This window comes from Octopus sinensis, linkage group LG13 (genome assembly GCF_006345805.1).
Source record: "Octopus sinensis linkage group LG13, ASM634580v1, whole genome shotgun sequence".
Lineage (NCBI taxonomy): Eukaryota > Metazoa > Mollusca > Cephalopoda > Octopoda > Octopodidae > Octopus > Octopus sinensis.
In genome coordinates this window covers 67,352,177-67,380,058 of record NC_043009.1, presented here as the reverse complement: position 1 = coordinate 67,380,058, position 27,882 = coordinate 67,352,177, and the positions used below count along the sequence as shown (strand labels likewise).

At 39.3% G+C, this 27,882-nt stretch overlaps 1 protein-coding gene across 1 annotated transcript; it reads right to left on the bottom strand.

Annotated features, from left to right (window-relative positions):
• Nucleotides 1–452: 452 nt before the first annotated feature.
• LOC115218613 (2-hydroxyacyl-CoA lyase 2) lies at nt 453–26,619 on the bottom strand. The gene is made up of 16 exons (XM_029788515.2): nt 26,341–26,619; nt 21,898–21,951; nt 19,790–19,894; nt 17,717–17,795; nt 16,905–16,996; nt 14,736–14,874; nt 12,780–12,891; nt 11,669–11,769; nt 10,746–10,855; nt 9,194–9,317; nt 6,937–7,031; nt 5,117–5,271; nt 4,385–4,522; nt 3,151–3,325; nt 2,410–2,508; nt 453–855 (listed from the first exon to the last, which is right to left on the bottom strand). The coding sequence occupies exons 1-16, from the start codon at nt 26,452–26,454 to the stop codon at nt 670–672; spliced, it is 1,878 nt and encodes a 625-aa protein (XP_029644375.1). The 5' UTR covers nt 26,455–26,619; the 3' UTR covers nt 453–669.
• Between the last annotated feature and the right edge of the window lie 1,263 nt (nt 26,620–27,882).

Sequence of the window (27,882 nt, the reverse complement as noted above, 5' to 3'; positions counted from 1 at the left end):
TTTCTTTTTAAACATAATGATGCCATCGGGTTTTTCCTTTTTCCTTGTTACCAGTCAGGAAAAACCCAAAACTGAGGACAGCATTTTCTCTAAAAAAAACAGGATACAGGATATTCCTGTTTATTATAGAATTTCCCTATTTTTGAGTCCTTTTCTAGAATGTATATGTTTTTTGCTGAAACAGATATTGTTATATTTCAAGATGGTCGAGTTTGTTTTGCTTTTGTCAAACAAACAAACACACACACACACACACACACACACACACACACACACACACACACACTATGTACTTGTTCTTCACTTCAGTTTTTTTCATTGTTTTTATTTTATTGTCTTTTGTCTGAAAAATCTTTCATCACACATCCTGTAAACATCAGACAAAGAACAATACCAAATCTGAAGTGAAGAATATTTACAGCTTGTGTTTATTTAACAAAGGAAAAAAAAAAGACCATTGAGAAATATAACAATATATTCTTTTTATTTTACATTTTGAACTTGAGAACAATCTCAAAATATTGTTCAATTTGTTTAATTCAATAAACAAAGTGCTTTTCCTACAAATTGCATTGTACTGTTATTGTTTATTATCATTATCATTTATTATTATTATTATTATTATTATTATGGTTGTTGTTGTTCCAAGTGTTGTTGCTGCTGCAGTTGTTAAACAGATATGCTGCCTTCACGGAAGTTAGTTTTACCAATCAAAGCGTTAATCAGAACACTGTGACCTTCCCTGGCATCCTTTTGGCATTGTCTGAGTATTGTCGACATCTGTTCTTCGTTGCTTCTGTCCAGTTGGTAACCTTTACCGCCAAAACCCTGGGCAACAGTATGGTAGGACGAGAACTAGATACGAAGAAAATAACAAAAAATAAAACAAAGAGAGAAAAATTAAATTTAGGTAAAATAACAAGTGGAACTGAAATTTGGTCCAAAACACACAAAGACAGAATGAAATAAAGTGATGTGTTTAGATAACCAGGGAGTCAGAGTCGGAAACAATTAAGGGGTAGCTGGAGTCGGAGTCGGTAAAATAGACTACAATCACAGAATGAAATAAAGTGATGTGTTTAGATAACCAGGGAGTCAGAGTCGGAAACAATTAAGGGGTAGCTGGAGTCAGAGTCAGTAAAATAGACCACAATCACAGAATGAAATAAAGTGATGTGTTTAGATAACCAGGGAGTCAGAGTCGGAAACAATTAAGGGGTAGCTGGAGTCAGAGTCAGTAAAATAGACCACAATCACAGAATGAAATAAAGTGATGTGTTTAGATAACCAGGGAGTCAGAGTCGGAAACAATTAAGGGGTAGCTGGAGTCAGAGTCAGTAAAATAGACCACAATCACAGAATGAAATAAAGTGATGTGTTTAGATAACCAGGGAGTCAGAGTCGGAGACAATTAAGGGGTAGCTGGAGTCAGAGTCAGTAAAATAGACCACAATCACAGAATGAAATAAAGTGATGTGTTTAGATAACCAGGGGGTCAGAGTCGGAAACAATTAAGGGGTAGCTGGAGTCGGAGTCGGTAAAATAGACCACAATCACAGAATGAAATAAAGTGATGTGTTTAGATAACCAGGGAGTCAGAGTCAGAAACAATTAAGGGGTAGCTGGAGTCGGAGTCGGTAAAATAGACCACAATCACAGAATGAAATAAAGTGATGTGTTTAGAGTGTTTCTGAGTTCAAATTCAACCAAGATTGACTTTGCCTTTCATCCTTTTGTGGGGGTCAATAAAATAAGTACCAGTAGAATACTAGGGATGATGTAATTGACTTGGCCACTCCTCTGGATTTAATGGGCTTGTGCTAAAATTTGAAACCATTATTATCATCACCATCATATTATTATTATTATTATTGTTATTATTATTATTAAGTTAAGGTGGCAAGCTGGCAGAATCGTTAGCACACCGGGTGAAATGTTTTGTGGCATTTTGTCTGTCTTTATATTCAGAGTTCAAATTCTGCCAAGGTCAACTTTGCCTTTCATCCTTTCACGATCAGTGAAAAAAGTACCAGTATTTAATCGACTATTCCCCTCCCCCAAAATTTCACCCATTGTGCCTTCAGTAGAAAGGATTATTATTATTATCGTCGTCGTCATCGTCATTATTATTATTATTATCATTACTATTATTATTAAAGCATGTGCTGGTTGAATTGCTAACACACTGAGTTAGGAGTTTAGTAGTATTTCTTCCAATTTTCTATGTTCTGAGTTCACATTCCACTGACATCAGTATTACCTTTTGTCCTTTTGGGGGTCAATAAAATAAGTACCCCCTCCCACCAAATTACCAAAAACTTAAACCATTATTAGATAGTTACAGAAACATGAATTTAGAATATCAGCTCAGAAATCCAGAAATTAAAAAGTAATCAAGTAATTCCTTACACTTAGATCGCAGGCGACGCTGCTGCCAAACATTGGTACTTGTTCCCTTAAAATCTGGGTCCAACCAGCATCATTGCCAACAAGAGCGATAACAGGCAGCTAAAACAAGAAATAATATAAACGAGTTGTGTAATTGTCTACAGAAGACATAGAAGTGGAGTGTAATTAAAACTGGTAATTAAAACTGGTTCGGAAAGGTCAATTGGTAGAAATGATAAAAGTAACTGAACAGTTTATAAGTTCTTAGTTTCAACCTTCCAGGTTTTGAGTTCAAATTCTACTGGGTCTGGCTTTCCATGTTATTACTGTGGTGTCAGGTAGTACCTAGTTTCAATCTTCCAGGTTTTGAGTTCAAATTCTACTGGGTCTGGCTTTCCATGTTATTACTGGGGTGTCAGGCAGTACCTAGTTTCAACCTTCCAGGTTTTGAGTTCAAACTCTACTGGGTCTGGCTTTCCATGTTATTACTGTGGTGTCAGGCAGGCTGTGTGGTTGAGAAGATCGCTTTCTAATCAAATGGTTTTGGATTCGGTCCCACTAAGTGGCACCTTGGGCAAGTGTTTTCTACAATAGCCTCAAGCTGACCAAAGCCTTGTGAGTGGATTTGGTGGACAAAAATTGAAAGAAATCTGTTGTAAATATGTGTATGTGTATGTGCATGGATGTGTGTGTGTGTGTGTGTGTGTGTGAAAGTGTGTTTCCTTGTCTTGATATTACATAATAATTGTAAATGAATGTTACCTTGTGTCGTGTAAAAGTATCAAACTCAGCCACACTAAATCCAAGAGAACCATCACCATATATAATCCACACATCGCTTTCGGGACGACAAATTTTGGCGCCAAGTGCAAATCCTCCACCAACACCAAGAGTTCCAAAAGCACCAGGATCTAACCAACATAAAGGGCCACGTGGTCTGCAAAAATATTAAATTTAATGTCAATATACATTTTTTTTTTCAGAAACTTAAACAGATATGGAATACATCACTTCAAAGGTGGAATTCGTAGTGGATAAAGCTACAATTCTTTCTACAATGGGAACAAGGTCTGAAATTTTAGGTAAAGGAGTAAGTCAAAGGTATTATATCAATAATTTCTTATCAATATAAAATCAATGAGAATAACAATGATGAAATTTGTCTGCTCAGTGGATCTACCTTCCACAGAAACTCTCAAACGTTTTTTCTGTGCAAGTTGATTGAATTAAATTTGTCACAACAAAATGTTTATTAGAAAATTACTATTTTTAAATCTCACAACGAGAGATATTCAGCAACAGTACATTGGAGTAAAGATTGTTTGCCAACATAACATGGACGTCCTGGTTTAGGACGAATGTTGCTGTAATTTAGCCCCAGTGCTGATGAAGGGAAATAACTCAGAAATCGCGATACACAGATATTGTTTTGAGCTGAGTGGGAGGTGCTAGATTCCTTGTTCGAAAATATAAGGACACAGATCGTGTCGTATAGCAGGCTGAAGACGATGTCTCCTGGGGCTAAATTACAGCAACATTAGTCCTAAACCAGGGCTCCCATTCCTAAGGTATCTTTCGATGTTATTATTATTATTATTATTCGGAATCTTGGGGTTAGTAGCCCACACTATTAACTACTACGCCATATACCTGTGGGCATACTACTATACCATACACCCATGGGCATATGGCATAGTGGTTAAGAGCATGGGCTACTAACCCCAAGATTCTGAGTTCGATTCCAAGCAGTGACCTGAATGTTTATTATTATTATTACTACTACTACTACAGCAGCAGCAACAACAACAACAACATCGAAAAATACCTTAGGAATGAGAATCCAGGTTTGAAATTTCCCCAAGACACCTGATGAAGGCTGGAGGGTATATCAGCCGAAACGTGTTAACAACAAACAAGATGAGGACAAATATCCGTCAAATGTAAATAATGTAAATAATTCCCCATCTCTTAAATATAGAACTGATAAATAATTTACCTGAGAATGTAGGAAGCAGTACCCACAAAGTCACCGCCATCAGCTACAAGAATGCTGTCGTCTGTAAGAATCTCTTCAGTCAGTTGTAACAGTTTCACAGGATTCAGGTGTTTATCTGTTTTTTCTTCACCTTTTTTCCTAAAAAGGATAGAACATAATTTACAATATATATCATCATCACCATCATCATCATCATCATTTTGCATTTGCTTTCCATGCTTTCATTAGTTGGAATAGGTTATCACAATTGAAGTCAGCAGGACTTGGGAATGCTCACAAAGACAAGTCAAGGGATCTCATCTCACTCAGTTTTCATTTTTCAGCACTGTTTCTACAGCTGGATGCCAATCCTAATGCCAACCACTTTAAAAAGTGTATTGGCCAATTTTTCCTTGGCCTCTGCCCTAGACACGTGTCGTGTCTTCAACCTTACACTCTGCAGAGTGTATTGGGTGAGTTTTACATAAGACCAGCACAAGAGAGGTAGCCTACTCATCAGTCTTGCCAAGGCGATGACATGTTTTTGCCGAATAATAGAAATGAATATCACTTATTTACAAGTCACACAATGGCACAAACACACGCACACATACATATCTACACAGTCACACACACACATGATGGCTACTTTCAGATTCTGTCAATGAAATACATGCTCAAGGCTTTAGTCTATATCTTTGATACAGATACAACAAAATTACACATCATCTAATTAACGAAAACATCAATTACTTGTTTGCATTCTCTTTCAGATTATCTCTTTCCCGTAATGTGGACAACCATTCTGGGTCACACTTGTAACCTTGAAGTGTTGAAGACAGTTGAGTGACAAATGTAGCAGCATCTCCCTGGATGGCAACAGTTGGTTTCCAAAACATATCAGAATTCTGAAGAGAACAGAATAACAGAAGAACAGGTTAAATAATTCTATGATGTCAATCAGGGAGGATCGGCAAAATTAGCAAAGAAAATAAGAAGAAATGAGATAATAAAGGACTTTTTTGCTTTATTTTACATTAACCCTTTGGCATTCAGATTACTTTATTAAATCATCATCATCGTTTAACGTCTGCTTTCCATGCTGGCATGGGTTGGACGGTTTGACTGAGGTCTGGAGAGCCAGCAGCTGCACCAGGCTCCAATCTGATCTGGCAGTGTTTCTACAGCTGGATGCTCTTCCTAACACCAACCACTCCGAGAGTGTAGTAGGTGCTTTTTTACATGGGAGTCAGTCAAGGGGTACTGGCATTGGCCATGTTTGGATGGTACGTTTTATGTGTCACCAGCACTGGAGCCAGTCAGGTGGACCTGGCATCAACCACGTTCAGATGATGCATTCTACATGCTACCGGAATCGGAGCCAGTCAGGGGGCACTGGCCACAGCTACGATATTGGTTTTACTTGACTCGACAGGTCTTCTCAAGCATATCATATCACCCAACGCATCAAGGGTACTCTTAAATGGGTCGGACATGCAACACTGGCATCGGCCATGGCTGCGATCTCACTTAAGTTGCCAGGTCTTCTCAATCACAGCAAAGGTCTCGGTCTCCTGTCATTGCCTCTGTGAGGCCCTTCCTAATGCCAACCACTCTGAGAGTGTAGTGGGTGCTGTAGAAACTCTGCCAGATCAGATTGGAGTCTGGTTCGCCAGACCTCAGTCAAATCGTCTGACCCATGCTAGCATGGAAAGTGGACGTTAAATGATGATGATGTGTTAATCATCACCATTTAGTGCCCATTTCCTGTGCAGGCATGGTTTAACAGGTGAACAGGATTTGGTAAACCAGAGGACTAAGCCAATTCAACATATTGTGATGATGCCATGTAAAAAGTTACCATGCTAGTGCCATGTAAAAAACATGTGCTGGTGCCATGCAGAAAGCACCCATGCTGGTGCCATGCAGAAAGCACCCATGCTGGTGCCATGCAGAAAGCACCCATGCTGGTGCCATGCAGAAAGCACCCATGCTGGTGCCATGTAAAAAGTACCCATGGTGGTGCCATGTAAAAAGTACCCATGGTGGTGCCACATAAGAATCTCCCATGCTAGTACCACACAAAAAACACCCGTGCTGACGCCACATAAAAAGCACCCGTGCTGGTGCCACGTAAAAAGACCCATACTGGTGCCACACAAAAAGCACCTGTGTCAGCGCCACATGTGGCACTCTGTATGTTCTTCCAACTGGATAAACCAAGCCAAAACAGACAACCGGAGCAGTTGCTGTTGCAGTTATTATTGCTAACATTGTCATTGTTGTTATTGTTGTTGTGCAGGCATATTTAACATAACATCAGCCGAGTCACACCCTGGAGATAATTAATTAAATGAGACCAACATAATTAATCAGTGTTCACCCCAACCCCACCAGCTGAAAAATGTCGGCATGATTTGATACAACATTCTACATTTCTGTCAACTAGATTTAACGAACAGAGGCCCCAATTGCACTCAGACCCTCACAGGGGTGAGCAGGAATCCATTGTGATTGTTTCAAATGTTACTTTTATGTCAGATCTCCAAGTCATAGAATACGGAAATACTTACTTTATGCAGTTGTTCTTTGGAACGGTTGACAGCAATTATTTTCGCTTTTCGGTTCAGTGACCGACCATAGCCAAGACGGAAATCACAAACAGTTCCTGGAATCACATTAAAAGATGCAAGAATCAAATAAAAATGTGAATAATGTGTGATCAAAACATAAAAGATATGAATCAAAAAGATATTGGCAAGGCAAACTTAATGCAAATTAGGCTAACGAAAGAACCTGTAATTGAGTTTACTTTAACCAACTTCTCTCTAACGAACAGTTTACTGTGTCTGGTTAGAAGTAATTACAGTGATCCTTCAACTATTGCAGGTGTTATGTTCCAAAACCCCCCACAAGAGGTGAAAATCCGCGAAGAAGAAACAGTACTTGTACTGTATATTTTTTATTCTTATTTTTATAATTTGTATGTATTTATTTTATTATAAATTCAAAACAACACCATAGAGGGATCGATGCAAGCTTAAATAATCAACTGCGATATGGCGAGGGATTACTGTATATGAACTGAATCACAAACTACAACCCACCCCTATATAGTGACGCTAGTTAGGAACCTAAGAAGCTAAGGGTTTGCACAAGCTAACAAAACGGTCAGGCATTTCTGTCTAATCATCAGACATAGGATGGAAGAGAAGGAAGTGGTGTGACAGGATTTTCTTTTGAGAGTATAAAACTTCTAAGAATAACAATTAGTGTTCCTTAAACCTTTAAAAATTCTCTTATTCATTCCTTTTTCGTTTATTTCTTTCTTCAGACGATCTGAGCAAAATTTTATATTCTGAAGCATTTTTTGTAAATGGAACAGAAATGAAGTATTTAGCTAAGAATAAACCCAACTTTCATTAACCTGCTCACAAACAGAACTAGATGCAAAGAAATGGCTTTTCTTTTTTCCCCAATTCAATTTTTATTGGCTCAAAAAGCAAAAGCAAGGCCACGTAGGGGGACAGGGAGTTATGTACAGGGAGGGTGGTCATACAAAGAGTTCAGGCCATTTCTGGTCAAGAGAGACTTTGAACCGAGCGGTCGTCCATGGATCCGCTACCCAGACAGAGAAAGCCCCTCTCCTTCGATTGAGATGAAATCGTCGTAGATAGAGCTTAAGCTAAATACAAGATGTCTATTTAGCATGCAACCTAAATACAGGGGTGATATTAACAAGACGACAGTTTCAGGGCCCAGGGGATCAACTTTTAGTCAGGTGTTTATCCTAGTTATACAGGTCATAACTAGTGAACTTCAAGACTGGTTCTCCATGGCAATCAAAGAATTAGAGAAAATGTTCCAAATAAGGAAGCAGTGCCTTACAATCAAGACATCTAAAAGTAAACCTAGCAAAGACAACTATTTGGTTGGCAGGAAAGAACACAGAACTCTGCTGTCATCGGGGAACCAGCCATGCTCAGCGTGCAGAGAAAAGGAGTCGGTAGGATCTCTGTAATGTGTGACGAATGTAAACAACAGTTGCATTTCAGACGCAGTGTGATCACAAATAGGCTGCCAGGAGAGAATGATTCTGTACGTAGCAGACAAACAAGAATTAGTTAGTAATAAGAGTAGCTATGAATTTGAAAATGCTTCTAGAAATATCTGACAGCTTCTATTATTATTATTAGGTAACCAGCCTGATTAAAAAAGGAGTCGGGGAAAAAGAGGAGAGATTTCAAGGAACTATTACATCTGCTGGTAACAAAAGGATTCTCTCCCTGAGTGAAGGGCAGAATGTATGATGCTTAAGTACAAAGTGTGATACTGCAGGGTAGCAAAACATGGGCTGTGGATGCAGAGAATGAGTGAAGCCTTAAAAGAACTTAGGTGAACATGCTCCCCTGGATGTGTAATGTTAGTGTGCATAGATGATGAAGAATAGGAGATCACTGCACTGAAGTGGAGGTATTGTGTGTATGGAAGATGTGAGTTGGGTAAAGTTTGTGGGGTGATCAAAGCGGAAGGAACTTGGAGAAGAGGAAGACTGAGGGAGGCACGGAAAGAAGGGATGAAGGTTGATCTCAAAAGGCTGGAACTCTGAAGGGACCACAACAAGCAGTAAGATATTAAGCTCTTGGGAAGGCCCATCCAACTTATGCAAGCATGGTAAAATGAAGATAAAATGCTATGACATAAAATGCAATAGATTTTTTTTAAATAATAAGAGATAAAATTTTAAAAATATTTATTAGAAGATAAAAAAATACTTGTATTTTTTTTTTAACAGGAAATGAAATGAAAATAAAAAAGAAATCAGGTTACCAGCAAGAATAATAAGGTCAGCCTCTTTCAGTGCATCCCGACGCTGCTGTCTCATCTGTAAAGGGTTATTTCTTCCTAAAAGTCCACGTGACATACCACCAAGGAAACATGGAACACCAATATTCTAGGTGAAACGGATTTGAAGAGAAAAACAACATCAGAGTCAGTGAATGAAAGAGATGAGTAAATACAGAAAGTAAATACAGTTAAGAGAATAATATAGTGATGAAGGCCATCTGGTCATCCTTAAGAATGGTTGATGACTTTTATGGTGACTTTGTTTAAAGTGAAGAAGAGTCAGACACCAGTCATCTCACTCTCCAGTTTGTGACCGTTTTCAGTTCATTGGTAAGACCAGGTCAAGATGACCAGGAATGGAGATGGATTCAGTGGACAACCAAGATCTGTTGCTTGCCTCATCTTGCTCGCAGCATCCCACAATGCATCGCAGCTGCCTTCCTCTCCATTGAAACCTGAAGGTTTCTTCCACAGAGTCGGTCTGATCCAGACTTCATGTGTCTAGACAGACAAGCCTTAACATGCTAATTAATCCATTAGTTGGGACTCTGACAGGTGCTACTTCTTCAGGTGAGAATAGACCTGGGAACAACAGTGTGTAAGGAGGTGGTTCCACACTCTTCAAAACACTGGAACTCCCAAACCAGGGCCTCAGTAATGGATGCAGTTGAAAAGCAGTGACTGAGCGACTACAGCAAGCAAATGTAAAGCGTGAACAGTCATAAAGACTAAACAAATGTAGTACATCATCATCATCATCGTTTAACGTCCGTTCTCCATGCTAGCATGGGTTGGACAGTCGACTGGGGTCTGGGAAGCCACGAGGCTGCACCAGGCAGTGTTTCTACAGCTGGATGCCCTTCCTAACACCAACCACTCTGAGAGTGTAGTGAATGCTTTTTACATGCCACCAGCACAGGAGCCTGCGGAAGCTAGCAGCGGCCACAATCAGTTGGTGCCTTTTATGTGCCACCGGCACAGAATGAACAAAGTAAATGGCAGCCAAGTACCAGGTCAATATATTTCGCTGCAAAGTGGGCAAGCTGGCAGAGTCATTAGCACGCCGGGTGAAATGCTTAGCGGTATTTCGTCTGCCGCTACGTTCTAAGTTCAAATTCCGCCAAGGTTGACGTGCTTTTCATCCTTTCGGGGTCGATTAAATAAGTATCAGTTATGCACTGGGGTCGATGTAATTGACTTAATCCGTTTGTCTGTCCTTGTTTGTCCTCTCTGTGTTTAGCCCCTTGAGGGTAGTAAAGAAATAGGTATTTCGTCTACCACTAAGTTCTGAGTTCAAATTCCACCAAGATCAACTTTGCCTTTTATCCTTTCAGGGTCGATAAATTAAGTACCAGTGAAACACTGGGGTCGATATAAGCGACTCGTCCCCTCCCCACAAATCTCAGGCCTTGTGCCTTTAGTAAAAAGGATTATTATTATTATTACTATTATTATTATAACCAGCAATAACAATAACAATAAGAGTAATTATGAAGAAAATATGGGTGTTTAGACAAATTAGAAAAATATTTACCTCTAGAGATTGACATAGGTTTTCTACGGGAACTGGTGGCAGTGTAATTTGACTTCCCAATAAGAATACAGGTTTCTTGGCCTTGGAGAGTAACTCGGCACATTTCTGCACTGGAACAAGATAGTAGAGGTTCAAATCACTGCTGTATTTTCATCGTCATCGTTTAACGTCCGTTTTCCATGCTGGCATGGGTTGGACGGTTTCACTGAGGTCTGGAGAGCCAGCGGCTACACCAAGCTCCAATCTGATCTGGCAATGTTTCTACAGCTGGATGCCCTTCCTAACGCCGACCACTCCGTGAGTGTATAGTGGGTGCTTTTTACATGCTACCAGCACAGAAGCCAGTCAGGAGGGCCTGGTAATGATCATGTATGGATGGCACTTTTTAAATGCCACTAGCATGGGAGACACTGTTGCCCTGGTTACAAACTTCATCCATGCACCATGGCAGAAAAATTTGATTAAAATTAATGGAGAATCCTCAATTACATTTAATTATTTGTTACTGTTGTTGTTTATTCACCCCTTTAGCATTTAAACCAGGTATATCCGGCCCAAATATTCGATCAGTTTTATGTTCAAACTAGCCAGATCCAGCCTCTCACACCTACCCTACAATGTCATTCTAAAAATAACCAATCACATCCTTGAATTCTCAAAGCTATGAGATAATCCATGATTAATTCAAAACAATGTGGATAAATAAGCATTTACATTTGACAAAGTAATCTGAATGCTAAAGGATTAAAAATGAATCATCTTGATGACCTTCTCCTTCCTTTTTAAAGATGATACAGCACAATCTGAGAGAAATTGGGCTGTTATTTTTAGCAGGTCAAGCAACTATGTCCTTCATTACTATTTCATAGTGTGTGGTGTTTTAATAGATCTGGGATGAATGTCACTGATGCTCATTTACGTACCTTGAGAGTTAGAAGGCTTCGGTATGTCCACATGAAGAGGAGACATATTACGGTCTTCAAAAGCACCCGAGAACAAATTGTTCAAGTGATTCTGGAGATACCTAAAGAAAAAATAAATCAAAAAAATATAAGATAATCAAATTCTTATACATATGGTGCCCCCTAGCCATGGCCATTAATATAAGGGAGAGAACTAAGTCCTGACTACGTGGGCAGGATTAGAAATGTGAATTTCATCATCATTATCATTTAACGTCCGTTTTCCATGCTGGCATGGGTTGGACGATTTGACTGAGGTCTGGCAAACCAGACTCCAATCTGATCTGGCAGAGTTTCTACAGCTGGATTCATGGCACAGGCTTTATCAAAATGGATTTTCTTTGTTAGCTGTATAATCTGAGGTGAATTGTCATGAAAGGGACTGAAATACAGGTGCTCATCAATGACAGGTGGGCCAGAAACAGTAACAGTAAATGAGGCAATTGCGAAAGCCCAGAGATTAGGGTGTTGCACTCATGATTCTAAGATCAGAGTTTCAAGTCCTAGACCAGGCAGTGCAGTGTGTTCTCAAGCAAAGTACTCTGTTTCATGTCCACTCAGTCAACTCAGCTGTAAACAAGTTCCTGCAATGCAATAGGCTGACTTCCCATTCAATGGTGGGGGTCATCTCAGTCATTTATCTGTCATGGAAATGGGGTTAACGCTTCAGCACTTAAAAAGGGTCATATCCAGCCAAAAGTTTCCTACCCATTTCATGCCCAAACTGACCAGATCTGGCCTCTCACACCTACCCTACAATGTCATTCTTAAAATAAACGATCCCATCATTGAATTCTCTCAGCTGTGAGATAATGTATGATTAATTCGAAACAAAGTGAATAAATAAACTTAACATTTGACAGAGTAATCTGAATGCTGAAGGGTGAAGCCCTTACGGTATGAGTCCTAAGGCTCAGAACAGAAAATGATGATGATGATGATGGTGATGATGGCAAAGATGATAACAGTGATGATGAAGACTACGACAATAATAGCAAGCTTTTTGTATGCAATGCCCAGCTGTACTACAACTCGTTGGATGATGATGATGATGATGAGAGTGACAACCTACCAGTTCACAATTTTCTGCATCAAACCTTTGCCAGAATCTTTCATTCCTAATTCTTTCTTCACAGTTTCATAAGGATAGAGAACATCAATGGGGAATTCAACAAAAACTGGGCCTGAAATATCAAAGGAAAGCAGAAATAAAGCACCAAATAATCCAGCAAGAACTACAGAAGAGTGAAACATTTTGAAATGGGAAAAATGTTTAAGATGTTACAAAAGAGAACCAATTTTCCTTCTGCAATCTTCTATAATAATAAATGCCAAAACGAATTTCTGTGTGTCAGTGTGTCACACTTTGACTCCCCCTCTCGCTATTCAGTGACACTTCTTCTACTCCTCTTATTGGGGTGAGAGTAATAGTAGGCATACATGAGCTGTAGTTGTAATAGAGGCAGTGGCGACGGTGATGATGGTGGTAGCTGAGGCGGTCAAGCATGATGGTGATAGTAAGGGATGTGAAAGGGGATGTGGAGGGGAAGGCGGCAAAGTCAAGGGTCTTGATGGTGGTGGCGTCAGAAGTCTGAATGGTGTGTATTTCGTAGTTATGGTGGCAATGGTGGTGGTACTAGTGATGGTTGAAAACAATCAACAGAAAGAGAGAGAGAAAGAAAGAGGTCAGACAGAAGAAAAAAATTGTACTTCTTCCCCCCACCCTGAATGGAAAGACAAATGTTGTTTATCATGCAGCTTTGCAATAAGTTCCAAGTCGACAAATTATATCATTGTTTTGCAGAAAATTGTTCATTGCTTGAAAAATATTGTTCAAGTTTAATAAAATTTAATATGTACTCAATGCATGGAGTGTCATTATTGGGCTGAAGGCCCAATGAAGATCCCTCCACAGGAGCTAGCTTAAAAGCTGCTCGATAGGGCTGCATTTAAGTTAGTTTATAATATTTCTTGCTCAATTTTAAGACAATGAAACTGGACGACAGCAAGAGTAGATCCCTGGATAACTGACCTTGTGCATATGTATACACACAAATGCATTTACACACGTGTATATATACATATATACATGTATATATATGGAGGCTATTGGCTTAGTAGTGGCTAGGGGGTTGCACTCACGATCGTTAAATCATGGGTTCGACTCCTGGACCAAGCCATGCATTGAGTTCTTGAACAAGACACTTCATTTCACATAGCTCCAGTCCACTCAACTGTAAATGGGCAGCCCTTCCAATCAGGGGAAGTGTTGGCCTGCATGCCTAGCCAGCAGGGTGGCATCATTCAAAAGCTAAAATGATGCAAAGCACATTGCGACTTGCTGAGCAACCAGCACAGAGGAGAAGTACTAGGGTTTAAAAGACATCAAAGGAGGTGCTTCAGCATGGCCACAGTCTAATGCAATGGATCTCAACCAGGGTCCATATAAGATTATTTGGGGGTTCACAATAGTATTTTAAGGGCCCTTGAAAAAATTTTGTTTTAGATGTATGTATTGTAAGAAACAGGTTTCTTTCCATTGTACGTAGTTCAACCTACAGAGGGGAATGTGTGAAGAACAAAATAGGAATTTTGGAAGAGGTTTCTATAAAACTAGTTTTTAAATTACGAAGATGTACTTGTATAGCAAGTGACCTGATCTGAGATCGTGTGCTGGAATGAAAACAATTCCAGCAAGGAAAGTGTTTATAAGCCATTTAAAAACACACAAAAACCGTTAGATTCACTTCAATATTTAAATTTGATTTGTCAAAATATTTTTGTTGCTTTGAGATCGCAACCTGTTCACTGACAAAATTCTGTGCTGTGTTTTAAATATTGAATGCCTATGGGGTCCACCAAAATAAAATAGTAATTAAATGGGGTCCATAGATAAAAAAAAAAGGGTTAGGAACCCCTGGTCTAACGGCTGAAACAAGTGAAAGATAAATACTGCAAAGAAGTTTGTCAGATAAAGAAACTAAGAGGAAAAGTGAAAAGAAATGAAATAAAATAAAGAGTGGCTTACCTGGTGTTCCACTTTGAGCTGTTTGGATAGCTTTCTGTAGTGTTGGTACAATTTCTTTAACAGTCAACACTGAGGCTGTGAATTTACATAGAGACTTAAACAAGGAAAGCTGGTCAATGTCTTGCAAAGATCCACGGCCCTGAGGGAAAAAAAAAAATTTCAATCCAAAGAATTAAGACAAAAAGGTGCAAAATGAACAGAATACATATGGAATCGTTATGTATTGATCACAGACAGGTAAAAGCAGTAAACTGTGGAATAATTGCTTTAACTATCGTTAAATATTTAAGTGGAAAATGGTTGATTTTAGAGATCGATACTTTACCTACCAATAAAGACTGAATTATAAATGAGATGGTTTTAAGGATCGATGATTTACCTGTCCCTTAACACTAAACTGCAGATCAGAAGAATGGGTTAATCAGGTGAAAAAAAAAAAAAATAGGGATACGCTGGGTTATGTGAGGAGAATGAATGCATAATGAGAAAACTTTGGAGACAATAAAATGAAAGTACCTGTATGTTGTCACTGAAATTGCTAGATATAATAGTAAAGTTTCCCTCAAATTACACCATGTTGTTCTAAATAGGGAAGGGACACAATAAGGATATATATATAAAGGGAGAGTTTACGAAAAAAACAAAAGACAGAGACAGGTGGTGTACAAAACAAATAGATGTATTAGTATAACGCTCAGGAATAGAAAAAGTCTTTTACGTTTCGAGCCTATGCTCTTCTACAGAAAGGGACACAGAAAAAACAAGGAGAGAAAAAAATGTGTGTAGTGGCTAACGATCTATCATGGCGACTATAGTGGCTAACGATCTATCATGGCGACTATATATATATAGATATATACACACACACACATATAGGGGGAAAGTAAGAAGAAAAATAAGCGAAAAGTAACGATAGATATATATACAATTAGATGAACTGAGGTAGGAATAAAAGTAATAAAAGTCATTATTGTGAATTGTTAAAGAGATTCAAAAGCATACCGGTTTCGTAAATTTACTAATCATTGCTTTGAATGCACATCGATTAATGAACGGTATCGGGTCTACAAGTCTCAGAGTAAAAAAATTATGTGTAAGGCAAGTAAGTAGTTCTGGATTTGGTGCAATTAGGGTAGATATAGATCTGTCATGTGAATGGTGTATGGGATGTATGGGGGTTAGTGGTATTAATTGAAAGGTTAGTAGCGTTCTGTATCATGTTATGTGTTCATATTTAGTTGGGGAAGATATTTATTGATGAAAGTTGCCTCTTTATTCATTCTTTGTTGTATACACACACACACACACACATATATATATATATATATACATATATGGAGGCGCAATGGCCCAGTGGTTAGGGCAGCGGACTCACGGTTGTAGGATCGTGGTTTCGATTCCCAGACCGGGCGTTGTGAGTTTTTATTGAGTGAAAACACCTAAAACCTCCACGAGGCTCCGGCAGGGGGTGGTGGCGATCCCTGCTGTACTCTTTCACCACAACTTCCTCTCACTCTTTCTTCTGTTGGCCTGCTCGCTTAGCCAGCGGGGTGGCATCGTTTGAAGGCTAAAACAGTGCAAAGCGCATTGTGACCAGCGATGTGTAGCAACATCTGATAGCCTGGTCGGTCACGTTGACGGTGATATACATATATGTGTGTGTGTGTAGTTCTATATGTAACATATATCTGGAATGCCTTTGCTCATAGGTGAACTCAGATAATAAAAAAGAATGACAGTTCTTTCTGCTCTAGGCACAAGGAACTGAAATTTTGGAGAAGGGAAGTAGACAATTACATCAAACCCCAGCATTCAACTGGTACTTATTTTATTGACCCTGGAAAGAAGAAATGCTGCTAAGCATTTTACCTGGCCTACTCATGATTCTGCCAGCTTGCTACCCTAAGAATGGTTTCAAATTTCGGTACAAGGCCAGCAATTTTGGAGTACTCAACTGGTACTTGTTTTATCGACACCAAAAGGATGAAAGGCAAAGTCAACCTCGGCGGAATTTGAACTCAGAACGTAACGGCAGACGAAATACCGTTAAGCATTTCGCCCGGCATGCTAACGATTCTGCCAGCTCGCCACCTTTTGGTGTCGTAACAATAGCAGTAACAACAACAACTATAATCTATAAAGAAAGTAGTAGCATGTAGCAAAAGTTACCTTGAGCAATGTTGCTGCAGCGCCACCTATGAGCAAAACTGGAGATTCTGCCATCTGAGCGTTCTTGACAGCAGTCACAGTGTTAGTGACACCTGGAGAAATGAAAAATAATGTCAAAAGATAAGATGTGTACAGAAATTCATTCTTCCAAAGAATTAAGTTTCTTCTCATTAAGAGAATTTTGCAAAGATCGAAATAAATGGTCATCCAAAAGTGCAAGATCAGGGAAGCATATTGGGAATGGTAGGATATCTCCACTGAGCTGAACCAATTTGTGTTGGGTCTGCAAGGAAACAGGAGGCCTAATATTGTCCTGAAGGAAGACAACATTCTTCCTATTGGCCAATTCTGGATGTTTTTCATCAAATGCTACCCTTAATCAATATAATTGTGGTAAATGCAAGAATTCAATGTCTGATTAGGAAGAAGGGTTAGGGAGTGCATTATACACAATGCCCTTCAAATCTCACCAGGTACAAATCCTCACCTTCTTCGAAAACTGACTGGTTTTTAGAGTGATTAAAAGTGGTTCATAGTTTTTTCCAGAACCTTTCTCGCTCCATTTTTTTTATTCACATCCATTTTTCATCATCTGTGATTGTTCTTTTTAAAAATGGACCATTTACATTGAAAGGGCATTTAGAATTTAGTAAAAGAAAGGAAAGAGACGTGGAACTTAGCAACAAAATTAAATTGCACATTCACTTTGGAACATGAAACTTTTAACACCTGCATCAAGTATATCTAAATTAGGTTTAGATAAAATAAAGAAAAGAAAAGAAAACATGGAAATGAAGAAAAAAGAGAGGTACCTGGTCCTGCAGTGACAGCAGCCACACCAATTGTCCCAGACATTCTAGCAACAGCATCAGCTGCAAAAACACTGGTAACCTAATCAGTTTATCACAATGAGAAGAAAATAAAATGATGTGAGACTAAAGATGTTCTCAATACAAAAATGGTAAGTTACAGGGGATTCAGTAAAACATTAGAATGCTCAAAATTTAATAATTCTAGATCCTTGATTTAGCTTTTGTTTATTTTTGTTTTATTACTATAATGCCATGTATCTCGGTCTGTGATTATCTTCAGGTGCCATATTTTTGCAAACATATTTTCATTTTGTCATACTTGTTGATGGTCATATTTTGCCAATCAAACACACACACTAAATATTGGACCTTCACTTCAGCGTTGTTATTGCTATTATTATTATTCAAAGCTCTTTCATCACACATCCTGTGACCTTTTCACTGACTCTTTTACCTCTTGTTCTCAGAACAAGAGGAAATATGTGGAATAAAGGGTCACTGAGGAAGTCACAGGATGTGTGATGAAAGAACTGACAAATAAACTAAAATAATAATAATAACTAGCTGGACTCATGAAAAATTCATGGAAAACATAAAAAATATAAGCATCTGAAAACAGTGTACTGGTGCCATGAGAAATGTTTGTATATTATGACAGTCTGTCTTTATGTTCTGAGTTAAAATTCTGCCGAGGTCGACTTTGCCTTTCGTCCTTTCAGGGTGGATAAATTAAGTATTAGTTGTGTACTGGGGTTGTTCTAATTGACTGGCCCACTCAGCCATTTGTGAGTTAATTTTATCCTCGTGTGGTAATGAAAAGTGAAATTGACATCCAATATTTGTTGTTTGTACGTATTTTTGTATGAACTTTTCTTTGGATTTATGTATCTACTGTCTCTCTCACTTTCTCTCTCATTTCCTTTGTGTCCCTCTTCTCTCCCGCTTTTGATTTAACAATGTGTATATGTATCTACTTCTCTTGCAATGTGATGAATATTTAAAAACACAAAACGAATGCTGTCATCACTCACTGTCTCTTTCTCTCTCTCTCTTTCTTTCCCACCTTTTCTCTCCTTTCACTCTCTTTCTCTTTGTCTTATGTCCTCTCTGAAACATTTAAAAACACAAAACAAACGCCGTCACCACTGTCTCTTTCACTCTCTCTCTTACTTCCTCTCTGTCCTCCTCTTTCTCGCTTTGCTACTTCTTTGAAGTAAATGTGACGCACACAACAGATATGTACAAAAGCAAAAAGTTAGCTGAAGTGAGAACCAAATATACAGTGTGTGCATTTACCTGGCGAAATATGACCACCCCCAAGTATAACAATATCTGTTTCAATACACAATTTCACATCAAGAATTCTGCAAAAAGCATACACCATCATCATCATCATCATCATCGTTTAATGTCCATTTTCCATGCTGGTATGGGTTGGACGGTTTGACTGAGATCTAGAGAGCCAGTGGCTGCACCAGGCTCCAATCTGATCTGGCAAGGTTTCTACAGCTGGATGCCCTTCCTAATGCCAACCACTCCGAGAGTGTAGTGGGTGCTTTTTACGTGCCACCGGTACAGGAGCCAGTCAGGGGATACTGGCATCAGCCACGTTTGGATGTATATTTTCATAAGGAAGTCTAAATTAAAATGAAGGATCAAGAAGGGAGCATTTAATAATCCTTTCTTACAATGGGCCTGAAATTATGGGGGAATGAGGAAAGTTGATTATATCGACCCCAGTACTTGACTGGTACTTAATTTATTGACCCCGAAAGGATAAAAGGCAAAATTGACCACGGCAGAATTTGAACTCAGGATGTAAAGACAGATGAAATGCTGCTAAGCATTTTGCCGGGTGTGCTCCCGATTCTGCCACCTTAAGTGGGTGGGGAGCATTTGATAAAGATTTCTTAAACATGTTATGTCTGTAAAGACATGATTTTCACAGTTGGGATACTTTGGTCGTAGGTCTACAATGTTCAGAGCTGACCAGGGGTTAACAACAACAACAATGAAATAATGGAGTAGTAAAGAAAAACAATTTTTAAAAACAATGAATAACAAGAAACCTACTTCATGTCGTGTGTCAACAACTCTAATACCAAGTCTTTCACAGGCAACCAGGATTGGAGATATATGACCACCAACTAAGGTGAATATGTTCTTGACACCATGAGCCTAGAAGACAAAAATTGGAATCAGATTAATCAATGATATGAGTAAACATGGAAAGCTTTTAGCTGAACAAATCAATCCCAGGACTTATTTCCTTTTGAAGTTTGTTATTTATTGCGCTGGTCTCTTTAGCTGAACTGCTAAGTTACAGGAATATAAACAAACCAACACCAGATGTGGTGAAGTGGTGGCAGGGCTGTGGAGTCGGAGTCATGGAGTTGGAAACAATTAAGGGGTAGCGGGAGTCGGTAAAACTATACCAACTCCGATTCATAATATCTTTATTCTTTTTAATAAACCAGTTATAACATAAAGACCTACTCAAAGTACAAGCGTATGCATATGCTTTATGAGATATGTAGACCACAATCACTTAATTACATAAAGAGGAGTCAGAGTCGCAGGTGCCAATAGTAGAGGAGTCGGAGTCAAAGTTTTCTGTGTCGACTCCACAGCTCTGAGTGGTGGTGGGATTGAATAAACACAAACACAATGGACTCCTACCTAGTTCCCATAAACCAAATTCATCCGCAAGGCATTGGCTGGCCTGGGGCTACTGAAGTGAAGACACTTGCCCAAGGTGTCACGCAGTGGGATTGAAACCAAAATATTCTGATTGCAAAGCAAGCTTCTCAACCACACAACTACGCTTCAATGTTAAAAGAAAATTTCTCTTTAATTCGTTAACCCTATTAGAATATTCCTAATGAAATACACTCGTTATGTGCTTAATCTTGAAAACAATCCTAAATTTAAATGAGTTTAAAATAATATGTAATTAGTGATGCAAAGTAGTGATGGAAAATAAACAGAATTCAGATCAGTTTGAATATATTTGGAACATATTTCAACTTGTAAAGACATTTTCACTGCAGTTTGTTGCGGAGAAAAAAAGTTTTGCTTTAGGCCAAGCTTTCCAGTCAGCTCTTGGTATCTGGTAACCGAAGACAGCAAAGAAGCTAGAAATACTTCTACCGATCCACAGAGGTTGTTCTGAGTTGACTATTGTGTTCTTATCCCCTTTTTTGGCCCGAAATGAGAACTTGTTCTCTATGGTAAATTGCAGTGAAAAAGCCTTTACAAGTTCAAATATGCTCCAAATCATCATCATCATCGTTTAACGTCCGTTTTCCATGCTAGCGTGGGTTGGACGGTTCGACCGGGGTCTGGGAAGCCAGGAGGCTGCACCAGGCTCTAGTCTGATCTGGCAGTGTTTCTACAGCTGGATGCCCTTCCTAATGCTCACCACTCTTGTTTCTACAGCTGGATGCCCTTCCTAATGCTCACCACTCTTGTTTCTACAGCTGGATGCCCTTCCTAATGCTCACCACTCTTGTTTCTACAGCTGGATGCCCTTCCTAATGCTCACCACTCTTGTTTCTACAGCTGGGCTGTTAGTTGTGTTCTTGAGCAAGACACTTTATTTCCCGTTACTCCAGTTAACTCAGCTGTAGAAAGGAGTTGCGACATCACTGGTGCCAAGCTGTATCGGCCCCTTTGCCTTTCCCTTGGATAACATTGGTGGCGTGAAGAGGGGAGGTTGGTATGCATAGGAGACTTCCGGTCTTCCATAAACAACCTTGCCCGGACTTGTGCCTTAGAGGGGAACTTTCTAGGTGCAATCCTATGGTCGTTCATGAATGAAGGGGATCTTTACCCTTTACCCGATGTACATATGATGGTGTGGAGATGAGAGGCTGGTATGCATAGGAGACTGCTGGTCTTTCAAAAACAACCTTGCCCGGACTTGAGCCTTGGAGGGGAACTTTCTAGATGAAACCCCAAGGTCATTCATGACCGAAGGGTGGGGGTCTTACCCTTTTAATCACAATATAAATTGGGGTTTGGAACATAACAACAGAGGAAAGGTTCTAATATAACAACTTAATTGAATGTTTTAATTGGACTGAAAACTCCAAAACAAGTAGTTTTGCTTCATCGCACCTGAAGCAGTCTCAGGTCAGCTGATATCAAAATGAATTAAAACATATGTCATAATGACTTACCTTTAGAGTTTCTGCCACTAAATCTCCACCATTTTTTTTTATCTTGGAATCAACCTGGAATATGAAAACATTGAGTGGAGAAAATTTTTTTCAAAACGTACGAACTCATTCAATCATTAATACACACATACAAACAAACAAATCTGGTTATGTCTATACCTATTTCTTTCTTTATTACCCACAAGGGGCTAAACACAGAGGGGACAAACAAGGACAGACATAGGTATTAAGTCGATTACATCGACCCCAGTGCGTAACTGGTACTTAATTTATCGACCCCGAAAGGATGAAAGGCAAAGTCGACCTCGGCGGAATTTGAACTCAGAACGTAGCGGCAGACGAAATACCGCTAAGCATTTCGCTCGGCGTGCTAACGTTTCTGCCAGCTCGCCGCCTTTTATGTCTATACCCTTGCACCCAATCTCTCTCCGAAGTATTTCTTCCCAACAACTCATTTACATAACACCCATCACTCCATCACTCTTCTGTCTATGGCACTATTCATTCAGCTGCTGTAATTATACAAGAGTGGAACTGAACATATTTCACCCCTCATCTTTTTAGGGCTCCCACTCACCCTCCCTGTAACCACTTATTTTGTCTTTCACATTCTAAGTATCATCTCTAACCATCTCCTATGCACCTCTCACACACTCTCCACACCACCAGTGCTGCCACCTGTCTGACTCAATCTTATTTCCTCCACCTTTCTCCCTCCATACTGGAATTCACCGTTGACCACATCTCCACTCATGTCCAGCATCCACGACATTCACCTCTAACCCCATCTCAATCCAAGTGGTACTCACCTTTCACACTCTTAATAACTTACTGACCCAATCACCCTGTCCAATCCTATGAACCACATCTCTTATGACCCCCTTCCTGTAACTTGAGGGTATGCCCTGACACCTCCTCACCATCTTCCCACCTTTTCTAGCAGGGGTACCCATATATTTCCTCGACTGCACGATACCGGTTTTTGTCTCTCCGTCAGAAATTAACCTCTCATCACCTGACATAAAGTCACCTTACTCAATAGTAAACTGTCTCAGTTAAGGAGTTATGTACTGAAAGTTACACATTTTAACATCAAGAATTCTGCAAAAAACATACACTATCATCATTGTTAAATGTCCACTTTCCATGCTGGCATGGGTTGGACGGTTTGACTGAGGTCTGGATAGCCAGTGGCTGCACCAGGCTCCAATCTGATCTGGCAATGTTTCTACAGCTGGATGCCCTTCCTAGTGCCAACCACTCCGAGAGTGTAGTGGGTGCTTTTTACGTGCCACCGGTACAAGGGCCAGTCAGGTGGTTCTGGCAACGACCATGCTCAAAAGGTATTTTTCATGTGCTGCATGCACGGGAACCAGTCCAGCAGCACTGGCAATGACCACACTCGAATGTTGTTTTTTCATGTGCCAGTAAGGTGACGCTGGCAATGATCATGCTCGAATGGTGCTTTCTACGTGCCACCAGCATCCAGCCATACAAAATCATGCCAAAGCAGATGTTGGAGCATGACATGTGCTCTGACTCACCGGATCCTGTCCAGCTGTTTAACTCATGCCAACACAAGGATATAAACAATGTTGAGTGAAAGAGAAAAAGATTTACCCTTTCAATACCTATTTCTTTACTACCCACAAGGGGATAAACACAGAGGGGACAAACAAGGACAGACTTTAGGATTAAGTCGATTACATCAATCCCCAGTGCATAACTGGTACTTATTTAATCGACCCCGAAAGGATGAAAGGCAAAGTCGACCTTGGCGGAATTTGAACTCAAAACATAACGGCAGACGAAATACCACTAAGCATCTTGCCCGGCATGCTAAGATTTCTGCCAGCTCGCTGCCCTTACCCTTTCAATACCAACCTGGCTGAAACCTCTTCTGGCTCTGTAGTACAATTCTCTTGCTTTCATAAGTTCTGAATTGAAATCTGCCACCAAACCTTAGTCACAATTCATATTTCTAACACCAGCTTAATGTTAATTAAGTTATTTTCACTAAATTCTTCGTTATATTTCAAAGTAATTGAAGGAAATACAAAGCATCTCAAAATAAATACAGTAACGAAAGGGTTAAGTCTATTTGTGGAAGCCCTTTATATATTATTTATATTGAGACTATTTGAACCAAGTGTTTTGATTTTCTTTACATAGTGAACAGAGATAAATAAAAAAAAGAAGAGGAGAGAGATAGAGGGAGAGAGAGGGAAGAGAGAGGGAGAGAGAGAGAGAGAGAGAGAGAGAGAGAAAGTGAATAGAAAAAAAAGCACTTTCTATGAGGACACTTGTACTGAGAAGGAACAGTGTTAAAGAAAACTCAAAGGGATTACCTGATAAGCAGAACTGAGAGAGTAAAGTCTATTCACCTAAATTCTTTAACCCTTTCGTTACCAACCCGGCTGAAACCTCCTCTGGCCCTGTAGTACAAATGTCTTGTTTTCATAAGTTTTGAATTAAAATCTTCCACCAAACCTTAATCACAATTTATGTTCCACTAGCTTATAGATAACTAAATTATTTTACTAAATCTTTTGTTAGATTTAAAATTAATTGAAAGGAACACAGAGCATCTCAAAATAAATACAGTAACAAAAGGGTTAAACATTGTTACTGTCAGTAAGCGGTAAATAGTTACTAATTTTAGCTTCTTAGTGTCACCTGGGAATCCATAGAGTTGGTGCTCAACTCCACTTCTTCATAATGTTGCATGTATGGGTTGCTAGAAGTAGTGATTCATTTCTGATCATTAGATAACCTGATTAATGCTTGAAGAGGCCATAATAAAAGATTAATAGCAAAGGTGAGCAAAGTAGTAGTTCAGGTTTTTGTTATCTCTGTTGGCAACAAGGGTTTCATGAGCCAAAGTATAAACCTCTACATGGTTACTCAACTAGTTTAAAACAGTAGCTAAGTCTCCCTCAAATCACATTGGCCGTAGTTGTCTTAGATATACTATGTCTGAATAAAAGATGAGATAGCCTTTGGTCTTATGTTTGCTCTGTCGGGGCTGGCACGGAATATAAATGGATGATAGTTATGAAGCATGTCTATGAGTTGTAATGCGTAAGAGTGAGACATAGAGGTGAATGAGGAGGACAGGTGAAGTATCAAATAAAAATGATTCACATTTGATTTGTGGGTTCCTATGTGGATTCACAATTAAAACTGAAATATACTGGGTATATTAATGATGCAATTAATTATCTTTTATCTTATTTCAGTCATTAGATTGTAGCCATGCTGGAGCATCAACTTGGTGAATTTTTTTAGCCAAAGAAATCAACCCCAGTATTTCTTTTTTTAAAACCTGGTATTTATTCTCGCGTTCTCTTTTACCAAAACACTAATCCTGATTGCCAGTGGTGGGAGTACACCCATACATACGATGGCTTCTTTCAGTTTCCATCTACCAAATCCACCCACAAGGCTTTGGTTGGTCCAAGGCCCTAGTAGAAGACACTTGCCAAAGGTGCTACGCAGTGGGACTGAACCCGGAACCATGTGATTGGCAAGCAAACTTCTCACCACACAGCCACGTATATTCTTTTTCCTGAGTATCAGTGATGCTCATAAGAGACTTTAATCTCGTGATTCACTCAGTATTGTTATGAGTGCTTGGGGTTTATCTATTGCCCCATGAGTGCTTGGGGTTTTTTCTCCTGGTTTCAGGTTTGTATTACTAATGTGGCTTCGCATTATATATGTATCACATACATACGTATTATATTCCAACAAAAGAATTAATATAATGTATAATTGAGGGAGTGTACACGAATTACTTTTTTTTAATTTATAGACTTTATTATATTTATAGTTTTTACTCGTTTTTATTGTTAATGTTAATTTACTTTTGTAAATTGTGAGTTCTTTAAGCAGTTTTATAATTAACTGCTGAAAAATAAAGCATTTACATATTTATTTTTTTAAAAGTGTTACTCCCCTCCACGTACCCGCCCATGACCAACTCGGATTTGGTCAATTTGTCTTCTTTTATCCATTCACATTGAAGATGGTTTTTAGAAATAACAAACCGACCATAACTAACTGCTGTCAGCCTTTTGTCCGACCCAATTACGGTTATGTCAATTCAACGCCCATTTTTCATTGTGTCCTTGTTTTTAGCATTCTAAATTAATCTTTGTTCATCTCACTTCCGCAACCAATTTCTCTACTTCTAATAACTATGGACAGTTGTGTTGGCTATGAGAAGCTGTGAAACATCGGCATTATGAAATATCTCGTGTACTGTAGAGCAGAATTCATAGTTTTCTCTTTATCTGTCTGTCTATCTATCGATCGATCTATTTATCAATCTATCTATCGATCGATCGATCTATCTATCTCGCTAGCTGTCAATCTTTCAGGACCTTTGTGTGAGACCATGGAGAAGCCAAACAAATGAGAAAACAAACACGAATATCATACCTTATGTCTCCATTGATAAAGCAACCCCAACCGCTTCAGGCCGAACAGAGAACCAAAGGCGAGTGTGGACAGCCCCAATGTCAACAGGTGGTAACCACTGAAGTACTGATCCATCTTGATATGGTCAAACCGTCGGAAGCACTTGCTGTTGGTGTCCTGTCCCAGATCAGAGCCAACGGTCGGTGCTTTAGGATCTCTCAACTCCTCGATGTAAACATCGATATTTGTTTAAGCTAATCACAAACCGGTGTCGGCGGTGTTTTGTTGCCCTGTTTAAATAAATCCCCTGTAAATTATGTCAAAGTTCAAACGATAAGAGAAGATCAGACGTTACTAACACAAAAGAAAAGCGGCGAAATTGTGTCAGCAATCAGATAATATCCTCATACGCCAGACTCTGCTAAAGCCCCGGCAATCACACTCTTCCATATGGTTCTTAAGGTCCTTTTCCCAGAGAAATGCATTCAATTCTGATAGAGAGAGAGAATTTCTTTATTCAGCATAAGGTTGAGAAAAAGAGGGGACGATACGGGGACAGACAAAACAAACGTTGGGGGTCAGGGTATCGAATGAGACGAAACGTATGAATGAACAAACAATTAAAATATATACAATTAAATGAGAATGAGTGATTAACACAAAATGAAGCGGAGGATGCGGTCGACCCCCAAAACCACACACTCACACTGAAGACTTTGCTTTAGAGAGAAAGAGATATTTCTTTATTAACCTATAAAAGGTTTACACAGAGGGGACATTACAAGCACAGACAAGGGACATTTAGGGTACAAACTCGCTTCTTATATACAGTGTGAAAAAACGGATGGAGAGAGAGAGAGAGAGAGAGAGAGAGAGAGCCCTCAGTCTCGACAAGTACTTTATTTAATCAAGTACGGAAGAATGAACTCGACAACATTTGAATTCAGAGCACAAAATGCTGAAATACACATCGACGTTTCTGTGATTTTGTCAGCTGACCGTCCTCTTTATGTTATGCCACACCCTAAGAAATAAAAATGGGTAAATTTTGATCCTCTCACCCGCACGATTTTCACTAAGAAAAAAAACCCAAAAAAACTCGGATTTTTAGCTTGGAACCAAGTACCCTGACCTCCTAATATGCTGCAAACTCAGTTTTTGTTCGGTAAAAAAAACGAGGGGCGGCAGACCCCATATTCCGGAATCATTGGAATTTTTTTTTTTTTTGTTCAATGAATTCCGGTGACCGCATAATATGTTACAAAATCCATTTTTAGTTCTGGAAAACTATGTGGGTTGAGGGGGAAGCCTCGGAAATTTAACCCCCCCCCCATTGATCTTTTTTCCCAGCACGATTTTTACTAAACAAAAAAAAAGAACAATCTCTTTTTTTTTGCATGGAATCAAGTACCCTGACCTCATAATATGCTGCAAACCCCTTATTTTTGTTCGGGGAAAAAAGGGGTGTGTGGGAAACCGGACCCCTCTCCCCCGCCATTTCCCGGAATCATTGGAAATTTTTTTTTTCGTTGATTGAATTCCAGTGACCTAATATACTACAAA

What these genes read in the sequence shown, in the direction of transcription:
- LOC115218613 (XM_029788515.2), bottom strand. Translation starts at nt 26,454, where the DNA reads ATGGATCAGTACTTCAGTGGTTACCACCTGTTGACATTGGGGCTGTCC. An exon ending in AGCTCAAAGTGGAACACCAG is followed by an intron (nt 12,892 to 14,735) that starts GTAAGCCACTCT and finishes TTGATATTTCAG; the next exon opens with GCCCAGTTTTTGTTGAATTC. An exon ending in CCAAAGAACAACTGCATAAA is followed by an intron (nt 5,272 to 6,936) that starts GTAAGTATTTCC and finishes TGTTCTCTTCAG; the next exon opens with AATTCTGATATGTTTTGGAA.